At 38.2% G+C, this 23297-nt stretch overlaps 1 protein-coding gene and 1 pseudogene across 2 annotated transcripts; both read right to left on the bottom strand.

The window, feature by feature from the left end:
- LOC118709218 overlaps window positions 1-13284 on the bottom strand; it is an 18834-nt pseudogene extending 5550 nt beyond the window's left edge.
- DIO2 (iodothyronine deiodinase 2) lies at window positions 8464-23297 on the bottom strand. Of its 2 annotated transcripts, XM_036429929.2 has the most exons (3): window positions 22330-23296; window positions 13545-14160; window positions 8464-13506 (listed from the first exon to the last, which is right to left on the bottom strand). In XM_036429929.2, exons 1-2 carry the CDS (start codon window positions 22549-22551, stop codon window positions 13573-13575), a joined length of 810 nt encoding a protein of 269 aa, XP_036285822.1. In that variant the 5' UTR covers window positions 22552-23296; the 3' UTR covers window positions 8464-13506; window positions 13545-13572. The 2 variants fall into 2 exon arrangements, with proteins under 2 accessions (XP_036285822.1, XP_036285827.1); XM_036429934.2 differs by lacking the exon at window positions 8464-13506 and having other exon boundaries at window positions 13585-14160; window positions 22330-23297.

Raw genomic sequence — 23297 nt, 5'->3', positions numbered from 1 at the left:
CTTATTTAGCTAAAATATATGGCTAGTTGTAGGCACTAAAATGATGTCATCAGTAAGCCATCTTCCCCAGCTCTGCTTTTCTTTATGTTCATTCCCTAATTCCAGCAAACACTGAAATCTTCTTTCTTGTCCCCACCCATACATACATTACCTAATCCAGTTTATTGACAATTACTTTACTTAGTCAATACTTAGTTAAGTAATAATATATGTGAATTTAGTAGATAACCCCTTTTTTATTGTTTGAAATCAAAATTTTTAAGGAAAAGGCCAAATAGAATGTATTTTTATGTAACCGCTTGCATACTACCTTTCACAAAGCAAATGCTCAATCAATATGTGCCAGATGCATCGAAATTATATCAAAGCAATCTTAAGTAAGTTGTTTAAGGTCTTATGTTCTAGGTAAGGATTAAAAATTATAATTCATAATATAGATATTGGGACAAAAAGAGGATATGGTGACAGATTTAGACTAATTAAAATATCAACATTTGATAGGATAAAAATTGTGGAAAAAGATAAATTCTACTTTGGGCACATTGAGCTTTAATAGTTGATGAAATATTCAAGTTGCTAATTCATTCTAACAAATGTCCATTGGAAATAGAAAATAGATGAAAGTGTAGGTCTGGAGATATAGATTTGGGATTCACTGTCAGTAGCATAAAATTAATTATAATCATCATTAGAATGGATAACATTCTATAGGAATGAAAAGCAGCAAGTCCTGCTTTCAATAATAGAATTAGCTTTATATTCCAAAAAATTCCTCTATGCTGAACTCTAAGAAATTCTGGATAATATAAGAAAAAATAGATTATAAAATGATAGTTTATCAATAAAGAAAGTAAGAGAAACTCACAGGTAGAGAGGAAGAATAAAGAAGAGGAGGAGGAGAAGGAAGAGGAGGGAGAGAAGAGAATTTGAAACTGAGTATAAATAACTATTAAAATTACAACTGGCCAGGGTCATCTCCTGACAGCAGGCATCTATATGGTTAGATTTTAATGGTCAGTACCATGTAAAATAGTTATTTACTTTGGATCACAGTAATAAGTCAAATAAGAAGAGAAATGGGTTACTAGAGAGAATTCCCACAATAAAAATATTAGGCAGAAAAAAATTTCATCCACTGGGAAAGGGAACAGTAAAGTAACCAGTTTGCCTTGGGTCTTCATAGAAAAGAAAAATGATCCTTTCCTGGAAAATTATAATGAAAATCCTGCCCTCACATGGGTTAGGGACTTGAATACTTGTTTGTGTTCTAGTAAACTGCAAGCAAAATTAGATTTTAAGGGCTTTCAGGTTATTATTTGGCCAGGACATCTGGCAAAAGAAAACACTGGTCCTGTTGAGAGAAACAATCCTTTTAACCTAGATTCTTCAAAATCTCTATAAATTAATATTATCCAAAAGGAAGAATGTAATATAAAATTATCAAAAACACAAGTAAACAATGCCCTAGCAACAAGTGTCTGATAAACTGAAGAATGTACTTTATGGAAAAAGAAACTCATCTTATGAGGTAGGCCTGTTATTCAAGAAGGACTGATAAGCAAATAAATTGAACAATATATAAGAATATAGAAATGAACAATGTCTGTGTATAAAATGATAATAATTTGAAAAAGATAGAACTAAAATGTTGCACAAAAATAATTTCAGAATGTATGATATATTTATTGAAGAAATTATAAAACTTTATTGAAAATCACTAAAGAATCCTACCTCATGAAAGAGTAATATGCAAATTAACCATCACTCTGCTATACCCACCAGCCATGCCCACCAGCAATCAGAGTATGCAAATTAACCTCAACCAAGATGACTGCCACCACAGAAAGCAAGAGGGAGGCTTGGGTTTCTCCAGCAATGGAGGAAGCCAAGCTTTCCACACACCCTGGCTGGCCCAAGCCTCCACTCAAGGATGCAAAGTTTTCATTATAGAAGGTGAATAAACCCCAAGAGAAATGGCTGCTGCCATGGAGCAAGCAGCAGGCGTGGCTTTGCTCCAGGCTGCAAAGTTTCAATTGTAGAAGATAAATATGTCCCAGATACCAGGGCATCCACTTGGGTCACCTAGGGGCATGGCCAGCCTGGAAACCACCCAGGCCCCTCGCCCAGGCCACCCAATGCCCCAAGGGAGTCCCACCCTAATCTGAGACACCATTTAGGGCAAACCAGCCAGCCCCACCTGTGCACCAGGCCTCATCCTATCTAATAAAAGAGTAATATGCTGATTGACAATCACTCCAACACACAAGATCAAGATAGCTGCCCCCATGTGGTCAAAGATCCTGCCCCCATGTAGACACAAGAGGCCAGCAGGGGAGGGCAGTTGAGGGGTACCAGGCCTGCAAGAGAGGGCAGTTAAGGACAATCAGGCCTGCAGGGGAGGGCAGTTAGGGGTGACCAGGCTAGCAGAGGAAGGAAGTTGGGGGCAAACAGGCTGGCAAGGGGGCAGTTAGACATCAATCAGGCTGGCAGGGCAGTGGTTAGGGGGGTGATCAGGCTGGCAGGCAGAAGTGGTTAGGGACAATTAGCAAGGCAGGTAGGCAAACAGTTGGGAGCCAGCAGTCCTGGATTGTGAGAGGGATGTCCCACTCCCCTAAATGGGCAGTGGGACATCCCTTGAGGGGTCCCAAATTGGAGAGGGTGCAGGCTGGGCTGAGGGACACCCCCCATGCACAAATTTTGTGCACCGGGCCTCTAGTATTTAAATAAATGGAAAGATAAGCCATGTTCACGAATAGGAAGATGTAATAGCATGTAGATGACATGTATTCCATAACATAATCTATGTTCAACAAAATTCCAATTACAGTGTTAAAATATATTCTTTCTAGGAACTTGGCAAACTGATTCTAAAATTTATATGAAAAATGAAAGTGTCAAAAAATAACCAAGATGCTGCCTAGGAAGAAAAGTATGTATGATGAAAATAAGAGGAGGAGTTTGTAATAATAAAGCTTATTATGAAACTATAGCATTAGATTCAAAACAACTTTTATAGGCCAAAACCAAGCATTGCTAACCTCTTATGGTTCAATAATAAAGATATAGTATAGTACTGACTTAAACACAAATAGAAAAATCCAGAATAGAGAGCATAGGGACAGACTCATGCATGTATGGAAACTTGTCAGAACTGACATTATAGATAATTGGGAGATGAGGAATAAAAGATGTTGTAATAATTAATTATCTGATAGGATGGTAAAACCAATTTAGATTTCTTACCTAATGTCATAAACAAAATTAGGTCTAGATAAATAAAACATCTACTTATGAAAAAGAAATATTAAAACTGCTAGAAGAAAACATAGGGGAGTGTCTTTACAAATATATTTTTCCCTAATATTGTAATATAATTTTCAGAAAGGCACAGGACTTGTAGTATAAAGGGTGGATTTTCTAAACTTCTTTGCAGGTAGGTCATCTTGTGACAAAAATCCTGGCCAATGGGCTATAAGTAGAAATGCCCATAAAACAGTTTCTAAGACTCTCCTTAAAAGTTGAGGGTCTCTTTTTCTACCCTCTGCCTTGGACATGGATATATTCCATGATGGTAGAGCAGAAATCTGGAAAGAGCCTAGATCTCTAAGGGCTGCATGGAACCAGTCTTCCATATCTGCTGAAAACTCCCTACCTCAGGCCTTTTACATGAAGAAGAAGAATAAGCTTCTGTCTTCCTTAAGTCATAGACAAACCTAATGCTCATTATAACTAGTGCAATTATAACATTTCCTCTCTTCCTGTTTCATAAAGACCACACAAGTTAAAACTGAATACATAGGAATAATCTTATAGAAACATCTACTTCTAATAGACTAAATAGGATGAGGGAACACTAAAGGAGAAGAAGCTGTAAGAGCTAGAAGTTCCAAATACTGTGAGGAAAGGGGGAAAAAATTACCTCTGGACTTGTCTAGATTAGAAGGTCACTGGTGACTCTAAAGGACTGTTTCCAAAGAGTGACTAAGAAGCCAGTGAAGCAACTCAGCACTCAAGGGATTATTGCCACTTGCTTGTTACTTGGAGGCCTCCCAGATCCACACAAAACCAGCATAAAAACAAGTTTGGTGTTTCTGGGCTACAGGTGTAACTAGATGTACCTGAATCATTAGGAAACAGAAATAGCCCTTGCCCTGAGTAATTTCATGGCACACCCAGTAGTAACATGCTTATTGTCTTCTACCTGGTCACTATTATGGAGACTGTCAATTCAATTAGGGTTCAACCTACCTTTCTCTTTAATTATATGAAGGGGATTTTTTTCCTCTAGGGTTTAGAGGGTAACCATTTAATGTCATGGAATGAACTACATAGATGATTATTAGTAATACTTTCATAGATGTGGATGTAAATGTTGACCAGTACTATAAAATGGCAAATATAGAGGTATAACTGAAATATAAACCTGACATCAATCACCAATCTGTGTGGAAGCCATGAACACCAGAACAACGGAAGAAGTAGATGCAGACCAGAACTTTGAACTTTGCAATATATGATTAGGCATTTCTTGATGTACCCAGAAGAGATGCTTTTAACAACCATGCAGAATATGAAAATACTTATGCTAAAAGAAAATCTTCCATAAGGAATAGTGGTAATTAATTTAAAGGATTTCTGTCATTAAACATATTTAGCCTGTATTTATGCATCCTAAATGTATCACCATTTTTACTAATTTGGTTTCTTGAATCACAACTCATGGACTCTTAATATTGACTTATTAAGTGGAAAATAAGCCATCTTCTTCCCTATTTAAATTGTTCTTCTCCTCCTAACTCAACTTTGTGACTTTTTGGTGTGTTTTTTTTTTCTTTTTTTCTTAACTCTACAAAGTCTTTTCTGACAACTCTATAGAGTCCCTTCTTTCTCTGAACTTGTTCTTATTTGCTTTCATATCACTTAATGATGTGTTCTTATATCTTTACTTAACTTTTATTATTAGGGAAGTTAAAAATACTGATCACTCAAAGGATATGAATAGGCATTTTTCCAAAGAAGGCATACAGATGGCCAATAGGCATATGAGAATATGTAAAACACCACTAATTATTAGGAAAATGCAAGTCAAAACCACAATGACATATCACCCCACATCTGTTAGGATGGTTATGATAAAATAGACAATAAATAACAAGTGTTAGACAGGATGTGGATAAAGAGGAACTCTTGTACACTGTTGTAGAATTATAAACTGGTACAGCTACTATGAAAAACAGTAAGGAGTTTCATTAAAAAATTAAATATAAAACTACTAACTGATCTAGCAATTCCTCTTCTGGGTATTTATTAAAAAACATGAGAACACTAATCTAATCTACACTTATAAAAGAGAGACATGCAAATTGACCATCACTCTACTACACTACCAGCCAATCAGGAGTAAGTATGCAAATTAACCCAACAAATATGGTGACCACACAGAGTTGGAGCAAGCAGGAGGCTTGGGTTACCCTGGACAATGGAAGAAGCCAAGCTTCCTGCTTGTCCTGGCCAGCCCTGGCCTCTCCTCAAGGCTACAAAGTTTCAATTATAGAAGAATATAAATTCCAGATACCTGCTTCCAGCCAGCCCAGGCCTCCACTCAAGGTGGCACTGAAAAAAGAAAAAGAAAAGAAAAAAAGGAGGGGCTGGGAGCCTGGATCGCTTCGGGGCATGGCCAGCCTACAAACAGCCATCAGCCCCTCACCCAGTGGGGACCCTCACTCCATGGGGGTGTGGCCAGCCTACAAACCATCACATGACATCTCCCAGGTATCTCATGCACCAAGGAAACCTCCACCCTGATCTGGGACACCTTTCAGGGCAAACCAGCTGGCCCCCACCCATGGGGGGCATCTATCTTTACTAATAAAAGGGTACTATGCTAATTGGACTGTGAGATCTTCCAGGAGACCTTCTGGATGTTCTTCTGGACAAAACCATGGTGGCAGGGCTGAGGTAGAGGTAGTTAGAGGCCAAGAGGGGAGGGCAGCTGTGGGTGATCAGGCTGGTGGTTGGTGGGGTCATTGGGGGTAAGTAGATCAGCAGGGGGGCCAGTTGGGGGTGATCAGGACAGCAAAGGGGGCAGTTTAGAGTGAGAAGGCCAGCAGGAGGCAGTTGGGGGAGAGCAGGCCAGTGGGGAGGGGAAGTGGGAGCGAGCAAGCTAGCAGGGGGGACAGTTGGGAGTGGGCAGGCTGGCAGGGGAGGCAGTTGGGGTGAGCATACTGGCACAGGGGGAGTTAGGGGTGATCAGGCTGGCAGGAGGGGGGCATTTGGGGGTAAGCAGGCCAGCAGCAGGGGGCAGTTGGGGCGAGCAGGCCGGCAGACAGAGTGGTTAGGGGAAATCAGTCAGGCAGGTAGGTAGGTGAGCAGTTAGAAGCCAACAGTTGCAGATTGCTAGAGGGATGTCCAACTGCCAGTTTAGGCCTGATCCCTGTAAATTGGTAGTAGGACATCCTTCAAGTGGTCCCAGATTGGAGAGGGTACAGGCACCAGGCCTCTAGTTTACATATATAAATATTCATTGAAACATTATTAACAATAGCTAAGATATATAAAAAACTGAAGTGTTCATCAACATGAAAGAAACTGTGGGAGAGAGAGAGAGAGAGAGAGAGAGAGAGAGAGAGAGAGAGAGAGAGAGAGAGAGAGAGAGAGAGAGAGAGAGAGAGAGAGAGATAGAGACTACACAGCAATAAAGAAGATCAAATAATTAGGGAATACAATTAACAATGTTGTAATAACTAAGTATGGGTACTAGACTTATCACAGGATCAGTTTGGAAGTTTTATAAATATCTAACTACTGTACTATGTGGAAGGATCTCAAAGGTATAGTGCTAAGTGAAATAAGTCAGATGGAAAAGGACAAAAAACATGATTTCACTTATATGTAGAATATAAAACAAAGAAGTAGCAAATGAACTAATAAAACCAACCACATAGATACAAACAACAGAATGCTGGTTAGCAGAGAGGAAAGGGTTTGGGGGGATGAATGGACAAAACAGTTCAAATATATGCTAACAAAAGGAAACAATGTTTGGTGGTGAGCATGCAGTACACAGATATTTAATTATAATGTTGTACACCTAGAATTTATATAATGTTATTAACAGATGTTACCTCAATAAAACAAAAATAATAATGGCCACGAAGTTAACTTCTGATACCTTTGTATATTCCCAACATTTTTCTCCTTCTTCTCAAGGCAACAGAGTGGACATGTAACACAAGTTAGTCTAGTTCAAGTACTTCTTTGCAGGTAGGTTCAAACCCTATCTGAGCCATCTTACAGCTAGCATGCAAGTGAGGAGGTTGTCACAACCAGGTCACCCAACATAAGTTAAAAACCATTCTGAACCAAAAGTCTGACTCCCCCAAAAAGAGACAAGACCAAAGACTTAACAAGCACTGAGAGTTTCTAAGTCCCTGAGTCCAGTTGTCCCCGAGGCAAGTTTCCTCCCAAACATTCCTAGGGGTTGTTTATATCATTCAATAAATTTAGGTTCTTTGTTTTGTTTTGTTAAGTTGTAGACTAATTTGAGTTTGTTGCTTGCAGTCTTGACTAATTGACTATAGATTCCTTGAGGAAGTCATACCTTTCTGGGTTTAGTTTTAGTGTTTGTCATGCCATTGCACCTAGCACCCTGCAAAGAATAGAAACTCAATCAGTAGTTGTTAAAGTAATAATTATTTGTTTCTACTAAAATTCAGGAATATTATATAAGACCCTACAAGTATTAATAAAATTTTTATGTGTAGGAAATTATGAGCAAAAGTCGCAAGAGATACTAATACTTTGGTTAAGTCACCTGTTTTCAGGAACAAAATGCACATATTTAACCAGGTTGTAAATATATTCTTGTCATTAACAGGCCATTACCTCTGTAAACCATTATTCAAATGCTTTATACCTTCTCACAGTGGAAAATGCTTAATATAAATGTTTTCAGATGTTGATTTTTTCCCCACATTAATGTACTGACAATTGTATAACAAAGTATATATGTATATTACATATATACATATACTTATACACACACATACATACACATTCTGTGTGTGTGTGTGTGTGTGTGTGTGTGTGTGTGTGTATTGCTTTAACCTCCTTCCTGAAAAGTTTATTTATTGCACTTAGAAAACCTGGGGTGTAAATATAACCAAGTAGAAGTTTGCTCCACAGGCTCTTTTAAAGACCCCGTTCCATGAATTCTATGTGCAACTTGTTCATGAATATGGAAAGTATCTGAAGATTTTCTTTTAACTTGTCTTGATTTCCTTGAAGACTCTGGCACACAACATGAGATTAAAATAACCTGGCCTTGCTGGCCACTTTGCCCACAAATACCAAGGAATAAATATTAGAATGATGGATTCTCTTTCCCTTGTCAACCATGAATGTGTCCCAGCCAAGGGCAAGGTCTAGAGAGTAATTCAAAAATAAACAAATAGAACCAAATAGTAACTTTATTCTTTTATTCAAAGTTTATTAAAATACAAGGACAAATTGTAAAAGCACACATACCACTCAGCACCAATATAATAACACTCTTTTTACTGATAGTCTCCAAAGCATTTCTGTTTCTGCAACCAAGAAGCAGAGATACACACATGCATTCTCACCACATTTACCCAGTACTCATAGCATCGTGCCCCCGAATATTCTCCTTGCTGGGAAGACAAAGATGGGTAGAAGCAAACGAATGTGACTACATCCAACCACTAACTGAGTCGATGACTCTTTGGTCAGTAGTTATCATTCACACACTGGTAGCCTCCACACATCCCAATCTCCCTCTTTGGGGGCCTGATTACTTGGGCCAGTGATGGAGTCTGGTCATAATGTGATGCAAAACTAAAGAAAACTGGCCAACATTCCCTACCCAATATCTTTTCATGGCTTTGGTTGTGTAGTACTAGATACTCATGTTTTCACATCCTCCAATTCTAACACACAAGAAAACCACACCCACCAGTGACATGGTCTGGAGAAGTCTTGAGAGAATTTTATTTATTTCCCAACCCTTTCTGTGGGCTTCTTTCATTTATGTGTTTACTTGTTTGTGTTTGGGGGTGTAGGAGGAGCTTTGAGCCAATATTATGATTTCATTAAACATTGCTTGGGTCTTCAAAGTCTCCTCAATAAATATTAATTAAACTCCCTGGAGCTCTGGTGCTGGTGCCCAATACAGGCAGCAAGCCCTGACTTGCATGAACAGTCTTGTTTGGATATCTGTACATGTTTGCTTTCTATTAGTTTAGACTCACTGTGGAATAGAACTGGGTCTCTTAAGACTGAGGCCTTGCTTCTGGTGCTATCCAGAATATAAGTCATTAGGAAATGGCCCTTTGACTCATCCTAGTCACTCAGGCCTCCTCCAAAGGTGTGAAGTTTCTTTTAGAATTTTTCCAAATATGTAGACCAAGGTCTTCCCACCTAACAACTTCCTGACTCTCCCAGACCCTGCCCTCTTCTTTCCTAGAGGACCTCAGGATACTATCAAGAGAGTGCTGATCACTAAAAAGAGGTTGGTACTTGTGCTGCATTCTAGAAATGCATATCAAGACTGAGTTTAGCTTCTATTTTAAAAATAAAGGAGGAAGTAAGGAGGAGGTTTAAATATAACAAAAAAAATACTTCAGCTCTCATTTTTGGCAATATCATTTTTGTTTGTTTGTTTTTAAAACTCCTAGAATTAAAAGGCTCATTGCTATTCTCAACTGCTGAGAGACCAAACATTGGACATTGGGAACATTCTGAAAAGCTCTAAATGCTGGTAAAATGTTTTCATTAACTCTTCAATAGAACATTGATGTTCACATTTTTCTCTTTGCAATGGCCATGTGATTCTAATTGAGCTTATTTTTCAAGCCATCAGTCAGAGGTCAGATGGAATAAATGGCCAGCTTGATCTTCTTAGGATTTACAAAATGGGAAGTCCTGGACATCAGTGCATTACTCTTGTTATGGACATAGCCCATAGAACATGCTGAGGCTTCCTTGCATCCATCTGGGAATTTCCCCCAAAGGCCTAGATATTGTCTTTCACCTGCCTCGATGGTATTTTATGTAGCCAGTCCTCACGCATGACCTCACCATATTTCCTAATTTTTATTCAAGAGCCCAACTAGTGAAATACACTCAGGCAAAATGAAAGGCAGCAGTCTTTTTTTTTTTTTCTCTCTCTCCTTGGTCATAGAATAGGCATTTCCTGGTCAGTGGCAGGATTTAACTAAATCAATATGCCATTTAGAACTTGATATTACCAAAAATCAGGAATACATTCTATAAACAAGGTGAAGACATAGGACCAGAGATACAAAACATAAGTATAAAAAGTCAGATAAGTTAAATGACAGTCACTTTAGCTACACAAAGCAAGAACGGAGGTTCTAATTTGTTTCGAAGGGGTCAGTTACATTTTAATGTCTATATCAAACATGTCTACTTTACTGTGCAGGCATTTTATTCATGCCCAATTAAGAAAATCATTGTTGATTCCACTAATATTTTCAAATAGAAAATAAAAAATAAGACATACGTCTTTCAAACACTACCTGTCTGAGAGAATCCAGAAGCTATGACAATATCTGAAATTGCTCAGAAACTATTTCAATAACAGACAAGCTAATTCAGTTTAAGAGGCTAAACTGAGCTTGATGTAAACACAGGAGGAAAAGATGCTTAGTTGCTAAGAAGAACAACTCAAAATTTTACATATAAAATTTTAAATATATAAAAGTTTTGCCTTTTGAAAATAAGAACTACAGTTTTTCAAAGGAACATACTTTATACACAACAGGATTGGTGGGGTGGATACTGACAATCTAATAGTTTCTCTGAGCATATCAGCTAAGCATCGATTCCCCTCTACCTCAAACTATAAGTTCTCGTTAAGTTCATAAAAGATACATCACAGGAAATCATAAAAGTTTATGTTGAGATAAATAGGTTACATAAAGACTTATCATAATTCTGATAACACCAAGCCATTCTATATATTCTAGGATTCCTGAGCTTTGTCAATTAATTTTCTCCATTGGCCCCCAAAAGTCTTTCTTCCAGTGACTCTTCTATGTTCTATGGAACATATCTTTTTCCCTGATTTTCAGCCTATGCCTTTGTATGTCTATTTCCACTGCTTCATTTCTCCATTGGATGATCCTCAGCCAGAGGAATTGCACGTACACAACCTTCTCTTTCTTTAAAAATGTATCACAACTGGGTGATTTTTTTTTTTATCACCCTTTCCCCAGACAACTAGCACTAACTGCCTTCACTGAATCTCATTCCCCCACCAGCTTCTCTAACATCCTGCTCCATTATTGTACATGTGGAACAAAGGGGGAAGTTTAAGGACAACAGGGTGGGTGTGCTGTAACCAACTGATCTTTTATGTACCACAGAAATTTCAACACCATTTTGAAGATAAAAATCAATGGGCCCACTGATAACCCTTGAGTTATGGAGTTTAAGAATTTAACTCTGAAATAATCTACTTTCAATGTGATTTTTCAGAAATTTGTTACATAGTGCCACATTGTCAAAATCTGCTTTGTTTCTTTGTGTGTGTGCTTTGTAGAATTTGAAATACTGAGAAGCTTAAATGTTGTTGTATAAAGAGTCAGTTAAAATGGCCTTTTAATATCAAAACAATAAACTGACCAGTGATATAATTACTATATTACTCCAATCTAAAAATAAAAATAGACTTCTGGTTTTGCAAACACAGTTTCCGCATTTTTTTTTTTTCATTTTAGGAAACTAGTTCAGAAAGTTATTTTCAACTTTAGATATCTTTTTATATTAGTGTTATTTTATGATTCAATTATTAATGGAATGGTCATAAGAACCTTTGATTTAACATATAAATAAAAACATATACTGTGTTCGATAGTGTCCTTACATTTATGATAGAAAATTTGTAGGTCTATTACTTATGTTACTTACAGGTAAAACTATCATGTCTTCATTTTAAAGAGGTATATATTTAAATAACTTTATATTAACGTATTATAAAGGCCTTAGGTTACTAGACTTTAGCTAATAGAAACTAAGGAAGACCCAATTCCAAAATCAAATGTCAATGGGAATTCCATTTTACCAAATTCTATACTACTGAGGATTGCCTTATATCAAAGTCTCCAAAATTACTGATGGGGACTATCTCAAACTAATTTTCTCTTCCTCTATTTTGCAATTGAAGAAACCATGTTTGTTTGTACTGGTCATTCATGATAGTTCACCTACTTTGAAAGAAAAACAGTGCTGTAGTTGAATAGGTAGGACACTTACCTCCCACAGCATCTGAAAGTGAATGTGTATACATATTTTGAGCCAAAGAGTTCAGCATTGATCAAACATTTCTATAAAGATCAAGATCAAGAATGAATAGGGCTGGGTGTGGGGTATGGGGTGGGGCTTGGCTAGAAGGGTCAATGGGGAAAAAGGGGGACATATGCAATACTTTCAACAATAAAGATTTAAAAAAAAAAAAAAAGAAGAATGAGTAGGGCCACATCACAATTGTAGAAATGGAGAGGGACAGATCAGCACTATCGGACCCACTGGTTTGACCTCTCAGTGTTATGGGGTGTAATTCACCCACTGAAAGTATACGCACCACAAATATGTTTCAAAATGTAATTATTTTTAAAAAAACCCTCAGAAATACAAATATTAGAGTGTGTTTTTCCCTTTCAATTCCCCTTTCTCCTTCAATCTAGGAGTATACTATGCTAAATACATTGATTCCCTGTATAGTGTATATTCTCTATGTTACTTTTAGTTGAGCTACTTCTTTTTCTGATCTTGTGTATGTTTTCATGTTTCTGTGCATAAAAAAATTAGTCTCAAGGTGAAATTCTATGATGCTTCCTAACCCTTCTGCCTCCTTTTCCTAGCTAGTCAACTTGATTTTCCTCAATTGCCTTGAAAGTAACTCTCAGGTTTTAGAACATCATTCTAAACCTCCAGTTAGGAAACATTCTTGATATCTCTGGGATGTTTAGACTGGTATAGAACATTACATGGCTAGAAACTAGAACATCAGAAACTAACATTTAAACACCAAGGTCCTAACCACCTGGCCTTGGTTCAAGGCACCATTATAAATAAATATTTAATGATTTTTCTAATTGAGTTCTATAAAGCCTAGGCAATACCCCTTATACTAACAAGAACAGTAGATTCTTCCCTAACATGGCAGTTTTTCAGGTGAGTCTTTTCTTCAGGTCCCAAAGGATGCATCAGCTGTTGCAAACAGGGCTTCTTCCTCTCCATCTTGGGATCTTTACAGTCAGAAAAAAAAAAAAATTAAGTTTTTTTTAGAAAGAGAAGTGATGGGGCTACTATTTAGCCAAATGCTCTTTTGAATGTCGAAAAAAAAGCATTGAGATATTAGAGGTTTATGTTCTTTTGACATATAAATTCCTGTCTTTCAGTGAGGCAATGAGATTCAGTGGAGGCAATGAGATACAGCTGAGCTAGTGGATTCAGTTCTTAGTTTCCTTTCCATATATATATTTAAAAACAAAAACAAAACTCCATTACAATCATACCTTTAACTAGTTAATCTAGATTTCATCTCTTGCTGAAATTCTTCTCCAGCCAATGCCGGACTTCTTGGAGGTTGTAGAAGAAGGGACCCTTTCCTCCCAGATAAGCAATTTTCTGTCTCTGCACAATACACACACGTTCAAAGGCTACCCCGTAGGCTACATTGGCATTATTGTCCATGCGGTCAGCCACAACTCGGCACTGGGGCGGCAAGGAGAAACGCTCCAGAAGCCGGTGGGCAGCTGCACATCGGTCTTCCTGGTTCCTGTGCTTCTTCACCTCAAAAGATAAAGAAGAATCCCCAGGCACCGCCCAACCATCTGAAGGATGAGCCTCATCAATGTAGACCAACAGGAAGTCAGCCACTGATGAGAACTCCTCTATCAGTTTGCTGAAGGCTGGCAGCTGGTTAGTGAAAGGAGGTCAAGTGGCTGAGCCGAAGTTGACCACCAGTGGGCGCTCAGGGCTGGCAAAGTCAAGAAGGTGGCACTCCGCTCCATCAGTTATCTTCTCCTGGGCACCATTTTCATTGTCATTGCCTCCTTCAGGATTGGAGACGTGCACCACACTGGAATTGGGGGCATCTTCACCCAATTTCACCTGGTTGAATGAAAGAAAGAGGAAGGGCATACAACATTAAACACATTGTCACTTCAATTTACTCTATATGAAAACAAGTGGCTCTAATAAAATGTAGTGAACATATATTGATTTGAGTAAAGAGGCATCGTGGCAGGTAATGTAAAGAATGGCCCTACAGAGAATAAAAGTCTTTTTCATTCTGTGTAATCACTGAAGGTAATTATTTTTATCACGGAAGGCACTGCAGTTAATGCTCTTCATAATTAAGTTGAGGCTGGTATTCTTCACTGTTCTTACTTTGCTGTCAATACTTAGCACACATTATATAACAAATGATTAATTGACTTCATTTAAAAAGCTAAATGGTCTACTCTAAGACAAATTGTCAGAGTCATGGAACATAGTACCTCTTTCTGAATTCCTCCTTCTAAGTTCTAAAGTACGAAGAAAAGACCTTTACTTCATTGCATGATGGTAAGCCATTTATTCTCGTTCAATAAACAATGATACCAATGGGCTCTATTTTTGGCCAGAGCTATAAAATGTGAGGTCCACCATTTATAAAAAGAGGCTAGTCCCACTTAGTCTCTTCAGCACTTCAACATTCCCATCTGTAAAATGGTAATAATTATGCCTCTCTTCCTCATATGGTTATAGAGGATAACAAGGAAAATAGCTCTTTGTACATGATAACTCACTGTGTGGATGTAGGCTGCCATTATGAGATGCCATCGAAATATGTAACAGAATGCTACCTTTCCCAGGCAATTCTATATTTAAATTATTTTTTCCCTTAGAAATAATTTGAACTCTCATCAGCACGACATCCTTCCTATAGCTACTGCCTACTTTGGGCTCTTATGACTAAAATCTTATTACTTTCATTAAACAAACAAAAACATTAAACCATTCTAGAATTCTTCTTGTAATTTCTCATTTGTGTGTGTGCATGTGTGTGTTTGTCTATTTCCCTCTTTTTATCAAGGAAGGTACAAACCATTTACTCTCCTATCATCTATTTTATTAACAAGCTCCTCTGAATTATAAAATACACAGGCAGGAGAGATCTAGAAGAAAATTGTTCCAGGTTTCCTCTTTGCATGTGGTATAAATAGTTGAACACAGAATGAAAAAAAGTTTGCTGGCCTTTGGGTCTGTAAATTGATAATAAAAAACAGGCAACATAAAACAGCCAATTACTTCAGTTTGAATGAACACAATTGGATCTTCCCTTAGAATGGTTTAATCAAAGCCAATAACATCAGGGACAACTTATGAAAGTACAATTGATTTTTATATACTATCCTTAATATTACAAAACAGTTCCAACTGGATTGACTTATTCTCCTCATATAAATACAGCCACATATAAAACTGCTGTTACTTGAAGTCGCTTAGAAGTGAATTGTTAAAGATTCAACAATCCAGACTGACATAAAACACTCAAGGGCTTTTGTTCAGAAGCTTCTATCTAATGTTAATGCATAACTCATTTTAATTGTAGGGAAAGAATTAAAGACATCCTGTCTCTCCCTTCTGAAAAAATCTTAGCAGGAATTTTTTTTACTGGTACTTTTCTAAAATAAATCTTAAAATAATACTCTGCTTTCTTGGGAAAGCAAGTTGTGATTTTAACAGGTACATTTGTTTTTCAATCACTATTAGGGAAATGTTATTTTATCTACATTAATCTTCTTGGTTAATCTACAAGTGACACTAGATATAGAAAAATAATCTCCTTAGATGGATTATTTCATTTATTTATTTTTCTTTTACCCTCTTCTACCTCCTCTCAACTTCCCTTTCCTATTAGTAACCACCATATTATTGTCTGAGTCTATGTGGTTTTTTGTTTGTTTGTTTACTTATTCCCTTCACCTTTTTCACCAGGCCACAAACCTCCCTCCCTGCTGACAGCTGTCAATGTTTTTTATCTATGAGTCTGTCTCTATGTTGTTTGTTAGATTCTTGTTCATTAGATTCCATATGTGAGTGAAACCCACTTGTCTTTCTTATATAAGCCACACTTGTCTCTGAGATATTAAAATATGTAACATATATTTTAGTTACATATTTTAATAAATGTAAAGATATGCATTTCAAAGACATTACAAACCTATAATCTATGTGTTCTTTTGGTAATTTAGTGGTAGGTAGCATGATCATTGCCTTACTAGATCTGTTCCACTGAAAATAGCAGTAACAATTCTAACATGGCTGCTTTTAATCTTTTTGTTGGACGGTATTCCTCAATATACTTATACTACCAAGATCTGAATGCATTCAATCAGTCTGAATCATTAGCTCTTGCACTTTATGTTAATTTAGCAATCTATATACAGAAAAAAAAAATCATGTCTGGACTGTAGACTTGTAGGTTTTTGGTTGGTGAAAACATCCATCTGCCTTTTGGAGTCATTTTTAAGACTAACCAGCAAGTGTGTGATCTTGTTAGGTGGGCCTGTGATACCCGTAGCTCTCACCCTAGCAGCACTGTTGATCCTTACATTATTCCTGACTATTCAACTAAATAATCTAATCTGATGTTTCAGCTGCAGGTGACTCTCTTATTACCTGCAATTAATTATCTTGGAAAGTTAAAACACTTTCTCTCTTTTTAGTGACAAATCAGCCACATATTATAATTCTTTCCAAAATACAGGCATACTAGTTTACCTTCAAAAATGTAAAGCAAGTATAACCCCTTCACTCTAAAATTAAAAATTAAGAAAGTTATCACCTCTAGCCAGTTTGGCGCAGTGGATAGAGTGAATGGTACCAAGTTCAATTCCGGTCAAGGGCATATGATCCCCAGTAGGGGATGTGCAGGAGGCAGCTAATCAATGATTCTCTCCATCATTGATGTTTCTATATCTCTCCCTCTTCTTTTCTCTCTGAAATAAATATATATATATTTAAAAGTTATCGAATACATAATGTTTTGTGTGTGTGAAGATTTGGCATTTTATCAAGACTGACTTAATTATTGAATTATTAAATGAATGATAGTTGTTCTATTCCTATGTAGGGGTCAGTGAAAAATTTTACATTTAATATAACCTTCACCTGTACTCATTATAACCATAGTTGGGTGATGAATGAGCTCACTGAGATAGATAATTTAGAAATGTAAACCTATTGAAGAGTACCACCATCATAAACACCTAATGCTGTTGATCTGTTCTGAATTATCTCAGCTGGTTACTTTATAAAATGAAAATTAATCCTCTTTATTTTGTAGAGCATCATTAGGACCCTACTGCAGATTAGCATACATAAGCAGATACCCTGCTCATGAGAATGACCAGTGAAGAGGAATGTATACGTAAGATCAAGGTTATTAATACTAGTAGGAGAAAACACACACCCATGATTTGTAAGTCCAAATGAGTGTAGACCAGTAGTCTGCTTTTATATGTATCATATATTAATCATAAAATTTGTCCATATTACCTAAAAACCTACTGGTGGAGGATAATTTAACAATAATAAAGAAAAATTAGAAATTTAAAATATTAAAGTTTGCATTTAATTTCAAAGAAAATATTTTATAAGGACATTATTGTTCATTTCTCATTTTCCCATTTGGTCACCATGAAAATTAAATTCCTATTATGACCAAAGTTTCAAATGGAGAATTTCTTGGTTTGCTTGGCTATGCACCCTGCTGAGATGGAATGGGAGAATCACCACTGTCTTCAATGGCAAAAGATTCTTTGCTTTGCCCAGGAGCAAAGCATTCCTTGATAAAGAGCCAAAATGATGAAGAAAATAAAGCTGGTTCCATAATAATAACATTTAGGCTGCAGGAAAGAAGCTAAACAAAAACAAGTTACCCCCTAATATTCCCAAACTTTGTTTTAATTTCCCACAGTGGCACAGAAAGTGTCCTGGCCACAAGTTACCTATCATCTTAATTTCTCCTTCTTAGAGGGTTTGTGTTTGGTTTTTGTCCTTAATGAGGCATATTTGCCAAAGAGGCATTCAAAAGGCATTTTTTACTCTTGCGGAAGAGTAATTAGGTCGGTACCTCTTTCTCTGCCAGCATTAGCCGCTCTAAAGAGAACCCTGCCCAGTATTTAATGCCCAGACACAAGAAGCATCATTTCCACTAATTGGTCTTGAAGTTCTGATGTTCCCAAAGGGTCCCTTTATTTTGCAACAATCAGAAAGGACGTAGGTACGTAAAATGCAATATCGTCATCACTGACTTTTATCTCTCTCATCTACACCATTACAATGGTCCTTTCTTATGTCTTTATAATCAACGTCAACACAACACCACTGACACGGGAGGTACATTAAGGGTTTGCATTTTTACGACAGGGAACATCTCTGGGCCAAGCTTAAATGTTGCGAGAGCCATGTTTATAAATATGAGCAAGAGTGTAACTACATGGTATGTTTATAAATCCGATCCCCTTGGATGACGGGGTTTCTTTCACTCACAGTGCACGGGGGGAGGGTGATGCTGCTGTGAAATGCTGGGTGAAAGGAATAAAGAAAGGACCATTCTTCAAGTAGAAGCTGAAAACAGAGCATATACTACTAACCTTTTTTTCTTTTTTCTTTTCCATTAGACAAAGTATCACCTAATCTCATGATAGAAAGCAAAGCAAATGATACAAATAGAAGGGGTTCGGGGGGTAGCAGAATAGTTTTTTCACATCCTTCTTGCTATCCAAAGCCCAGGAATGGCTTCATTCACTATCAGGAAATTTCCAATTCTTTGACATAATGACCAGGCTGCATCAATGTCCTCACAAACATAGCCAAACAATTATTAAGGAGCGGTTTAAGCATTTACATTCAAATTGGCCAAATAAATCAGAGTTGGAGAATAAACTACCTACTCTTTCCTCTGAATTTGGTTCCCTTCTGGCCATTCTCTTTTGGATTCCTACCTTGAAACATAGATCTGAGCTTTATCAGTTGCCACTGCTTTATCCAAGTGATGAACAAGCTCTAGCTGTGGCCTTCTTTGTGTTCTTTGGAGAATATTTCTGTCTTAAAAGAGCCATTTTCCATGGTAGAAACTAGTGTCAAAAGGCTTGAGGTGAATGAAGAGGAGCAGGAGAATGTTAAAGAGACCTTTTCAAAACCAAAATTATATGTTCAAATGAATATGTTTTCTGTACCACTGCCATATTAATCGTGAGAAGCTAAACTGCTTCTCGGCCTCTATACTGTGTGTTTACTTTTATCCTTCATTTAGGTAGAGGATAGGCTCCCAGACAGGGCAGTTTGCTCACTGATTGCACTTTTAGTCTTTGAGCATCAGCAGACGGATGCAGTGTTAAAAGCAATGACTCTGACAAAGGAAACTTAAATGACAAATATCTGTTATTCATCTCAATCTCTCATAAGTTTTTGTAGACTTGCTTTTTCATAAAAGCAGTGCCTGGAACATCCTCTAACCAAACCCAAATTATCTTTGCAAGGTTCCCTACAAAGTTAATTTCAAATCCCATTTAACTTGTTCATTAAAAAAAAGGGGGAGGGTTGTTGTTTATTTGTTTTATTTTGTTCTGTTTTAACTTCTTTGCTGCCTCGTGTAGCAGCCAAGCCCAAGGATAATACTTTCACTTCACTTTCTCTTAAAATATTCCCAAGTATCTAACATTCAACAATGAGGAGAATTAGAAATGACATGTTTCATCGTATCTCATATGCACATACTCATCCTGGAAAACTCTGCTTCTGGGGTGGCAACTTCGAAATAGTGCAAGTCGGGATTGTGAAATACTGTGATGCTATCTCAAACAGTACCTCCTCCAGTATGTCCCTAGAAAATGGCTACACCCAGAGACGGTAGCACAGGAGACAACAGTATTCAGGGAAGAGATTCTGAGTGAACCTCAAATGCCACCACCAGCACCACCACCCTTACCTTACCGGGTGGCAGAAGGAGACCTAAGTTCAGTGCAAGTTGTGTTTGCCATGTTTCCATTCATTACACACCCAGTCCAGTCTTGTCTCTGGACATGTGGGTTCTTGGGTTGTTTCTTCTCATGGTGTTAGTGATTATATAAATCATTAAAAGCAAACTTAATAACATCAGTCATGAACTTGGTCACTAATCAAATCAGTAGGCAGAAACAATACAGGGGAGGAATGCACAAACCATACGCAAAAAAGAAAAACAAATCACTCATCCTTCTCAATTTCCTGGAATAGGAACAACAAAATATTGCAACACAATGGAACACTATACATTAATGAAAAAATAAAGTCTATTACAGAGGTATTTGTTTGTTTTTCCCTCTTAATTTCAGTAAGTTGCTTAATAGGAAAAACAACCTCACTTAATATTTGTGGGCAACCTCACAGTCCCTGCATTTTATGTGAGAGATGTTTACACAAGTATAACACTCATATTAGTAAAATTCTTCCAGGCAGTGACTTTTCTTTTCTAGGCAAAAGTCAATTCTCTTTCAAAAAAAAAGTAAGTCTAATATGCTGAGATTAAACCACTGACATTGCCATGTTATCTCCTAAGATCTACAAATACAAAAAACATAAACATCTCACATTCAATGTATACACTTGTGGAAATGAAATGATCCCTTCAACAGCTTCTTACCATATCTCCCAGTGGCCCCATATACACAATATACTTGTGCTTTCCTGTTAGAACTTTGAGCATCATTTCCTATTATTATAAGATAATTTTTTTCCCTTATTGACAAGAGTTCTAACTATTCTCCCATTTTTAGAAAAAAATGCAAACCTTCTGCAGGTTTCTCTCAATAACAAAGGCGTGTATTATAGTAAAACTTTCCTAATGCACAGTGGATGTTTTCTTCCTGAACACTTGTTTGATTTTCAGTGAAACAACCCTACTCTGGATTCTTTGTGTCTAGAAGTTACTTCTTTTCCTTTCCAGGGGCATAGATTTAGTTTTCTAGTGCTTAGAGATCTCATTCCCTTCCCCCTCTTTTATTCTGGTTCTGGGATGCTGCCTGCTTAAGGTGCACTACTTCACTGGCTTGCATACTCCTCACAAACTCCCCTTCCCTGGTCACTTGGACAAGATCCCCCAATACTATGAGGGAAAACCAAGACTGTCTGCTTTGATAGCAACTTTTGCCAAGTGAGTCTATTATTCTTGCTCAGGGACATTCAGGAGTTATATGGGCACAGGGGGGAAGGGGCAGATTGACTCATGAGAAAATGTTCCACTTTGTTCCTAAGATGAGTTGAGGATCCTCTGAACATTAAAAAAAAAAAAAAAAAAAAAAAAATTAAAGGCTAAAATGCCAGCATTCTTCACTTAGAAACAAAGATCCCAACTCTGGCTTTGAGAGAGCAGCCCCCGGGACCTGACTTCCTCAGGTAAGTGAGGTTACTGCTCCAGCGATCAAGGCATGCATTAGAACAGCTTTGAAACTGAATGAACCCTAGACCCATCTGCTCTTTCTAAGACAACTTATTTCACTTCTGAGAAACAAAGCAAACTTGGTTTCTCTTACAAGGTTTGGACTTCTGACAGCCCATGCTAAGATCTTCCTTTTGCAAACTGTTACCTAGTAACTCAGGACACAGGGTCTGATAACCCTTTCAAAAGGGTTCAGGTTGGAATCAATACAGAGGATGATGCTGAACACGGGCTCGCTTACGTTAACTCTTACCTCTCCCAGAAATGAAGCAGATAGTATGCCAAAGCACACCTGCTGTGACCATTTTGTGCAGCCCTGTCCTCTCCCTGAGTTTTGGTAGCATGTTCTCACCAGCCTCTCCCCTACCCCCAGCACCACTTATTTTTCACTCATTGAACTGTCTTCCCCAACACAGCTCACCTAGCATTGCATCAAAGAAAACATCGGAACCCCAGTTTATAACAAGAGCATGTGACAAGAAGCAGTTTGCCCTCTCCAGCATCTTCTTACTTTTCCCAAAGTTCTCCTGACAACACCCTCTCTACTCTGACTCTGAAATCACAGCAAGCCATTACATGACCCTTATGCCAAGACTCCTTACTAGCTCACACAGTCAGCGTGGCTTCCTACCTGTCAAATCTGACTCCTGTGACAGGTGTAGGAAGTCAAGGCAGGAGCTCACTTGAGCATAAGCCCTCTGCTCCCCCGCAGGCTCCACAATCTCACCCCCAAATTCCCGGTGGTCACCAGCCCCACACCCTAGCAGCCCCTGCCCCTGCTGCCCCAAGCAGCCCCTTGGCCCGCTCACCTGTTTGTAGGCATCCAGGAGGAAGCTCTTCCAGATGCAGCGCATCCCCTCTGAGGTCAGCATGCGCCTCCACTCCCCGCGAGTGGACTTGGAGCGGCTCAAGAGCAGCACCACGTGCTTGAGGAGAATGACCGAGTCATAGAGCGCCAGGAAGAGGCAGTTGGAGAAGAAAACTGGCAGAATCTGCAATGTGATCAGCAAGTCTACGCTGAGGATGCCCATCTTCCTTGCCTTCCAAGTCAGTTCCCGTGTGTGCCGTGGCTCCCCTTCACCCTCTTACTTAAAAGGGGGTGGCAATAGAGGGGTGGGGGAGGTCAAGGGGAAGGTGGAGGGAGGGCTGGGGGGAGAGAAGGAGAAAAACTAAATTAAAAGGAAGCCCAAGATCACTCCTCTTTCAAAGAAGCAGAAATGGCCAGACCAAGTCCAGTCTCTCCAGCCCAGCAGTTGGAGTGTGCCCATCAATTCATTCAATTCGGAGCTGCTTGCATTTTTTTTTTTTTTTTTCTTTTCAGGATTTAAGATGTTAAAAAAAAAAAAAAAAAGAAAACCAAAAAAAAAAAAAAAAAAATACTGGCGTACGGGTCCCTAATCCAGTTACCCTCTCAGAGTCGGTTAAAGACAGGCAGTTCCACTTTCATTTCCTAGCACCTATGAGACTGTGGCAGAGACAGCAAAATTTTCTGTAGCTTTTCATTGTCTCTATGTTCAGATACGTAGCCTGTTTCTTTCTTGAGTTGCCAGAGTTTTTAAAATGTGCTTTAAGGGTAGGGATTTTTTTGTTTTTTTTTTTTAGCCCCCCCTCCTTTACTCCGTTTCACACACACTTTCTGTTCTCCTTCCCTCAGCCTGTCTCACTCTCTCCCTTCCCCTGGAGCGACTGACTCCTCTCCTCTCCTCACTCCCTCTGGCTCTGCTTCTGCTATCTGTGGTGCAAAGTGCTCTCTGCAGCCCAGTGAGTCTCCCTGAAG

This window comes from Pipistrellus kuhlii, unplaced genomic scaffold (genome assembly GCF_014108245.1).
Source record: "Pipistrellus kuhlii isolate mPipKuh1 unplaced genomic scaffold, mPipKuh1.p scaffold_m20_p_1, whole genome shotgun sequence".
NCBI lineage: Eukaryota > Metazoa > Chordata > Mammalia > Chiroptera > Vespertilionidae > Pipistrellus > Pipistrellus kuhlii.
This window is presented reverse-complemented; position numbering and strand designations above follow the sequence as displayed.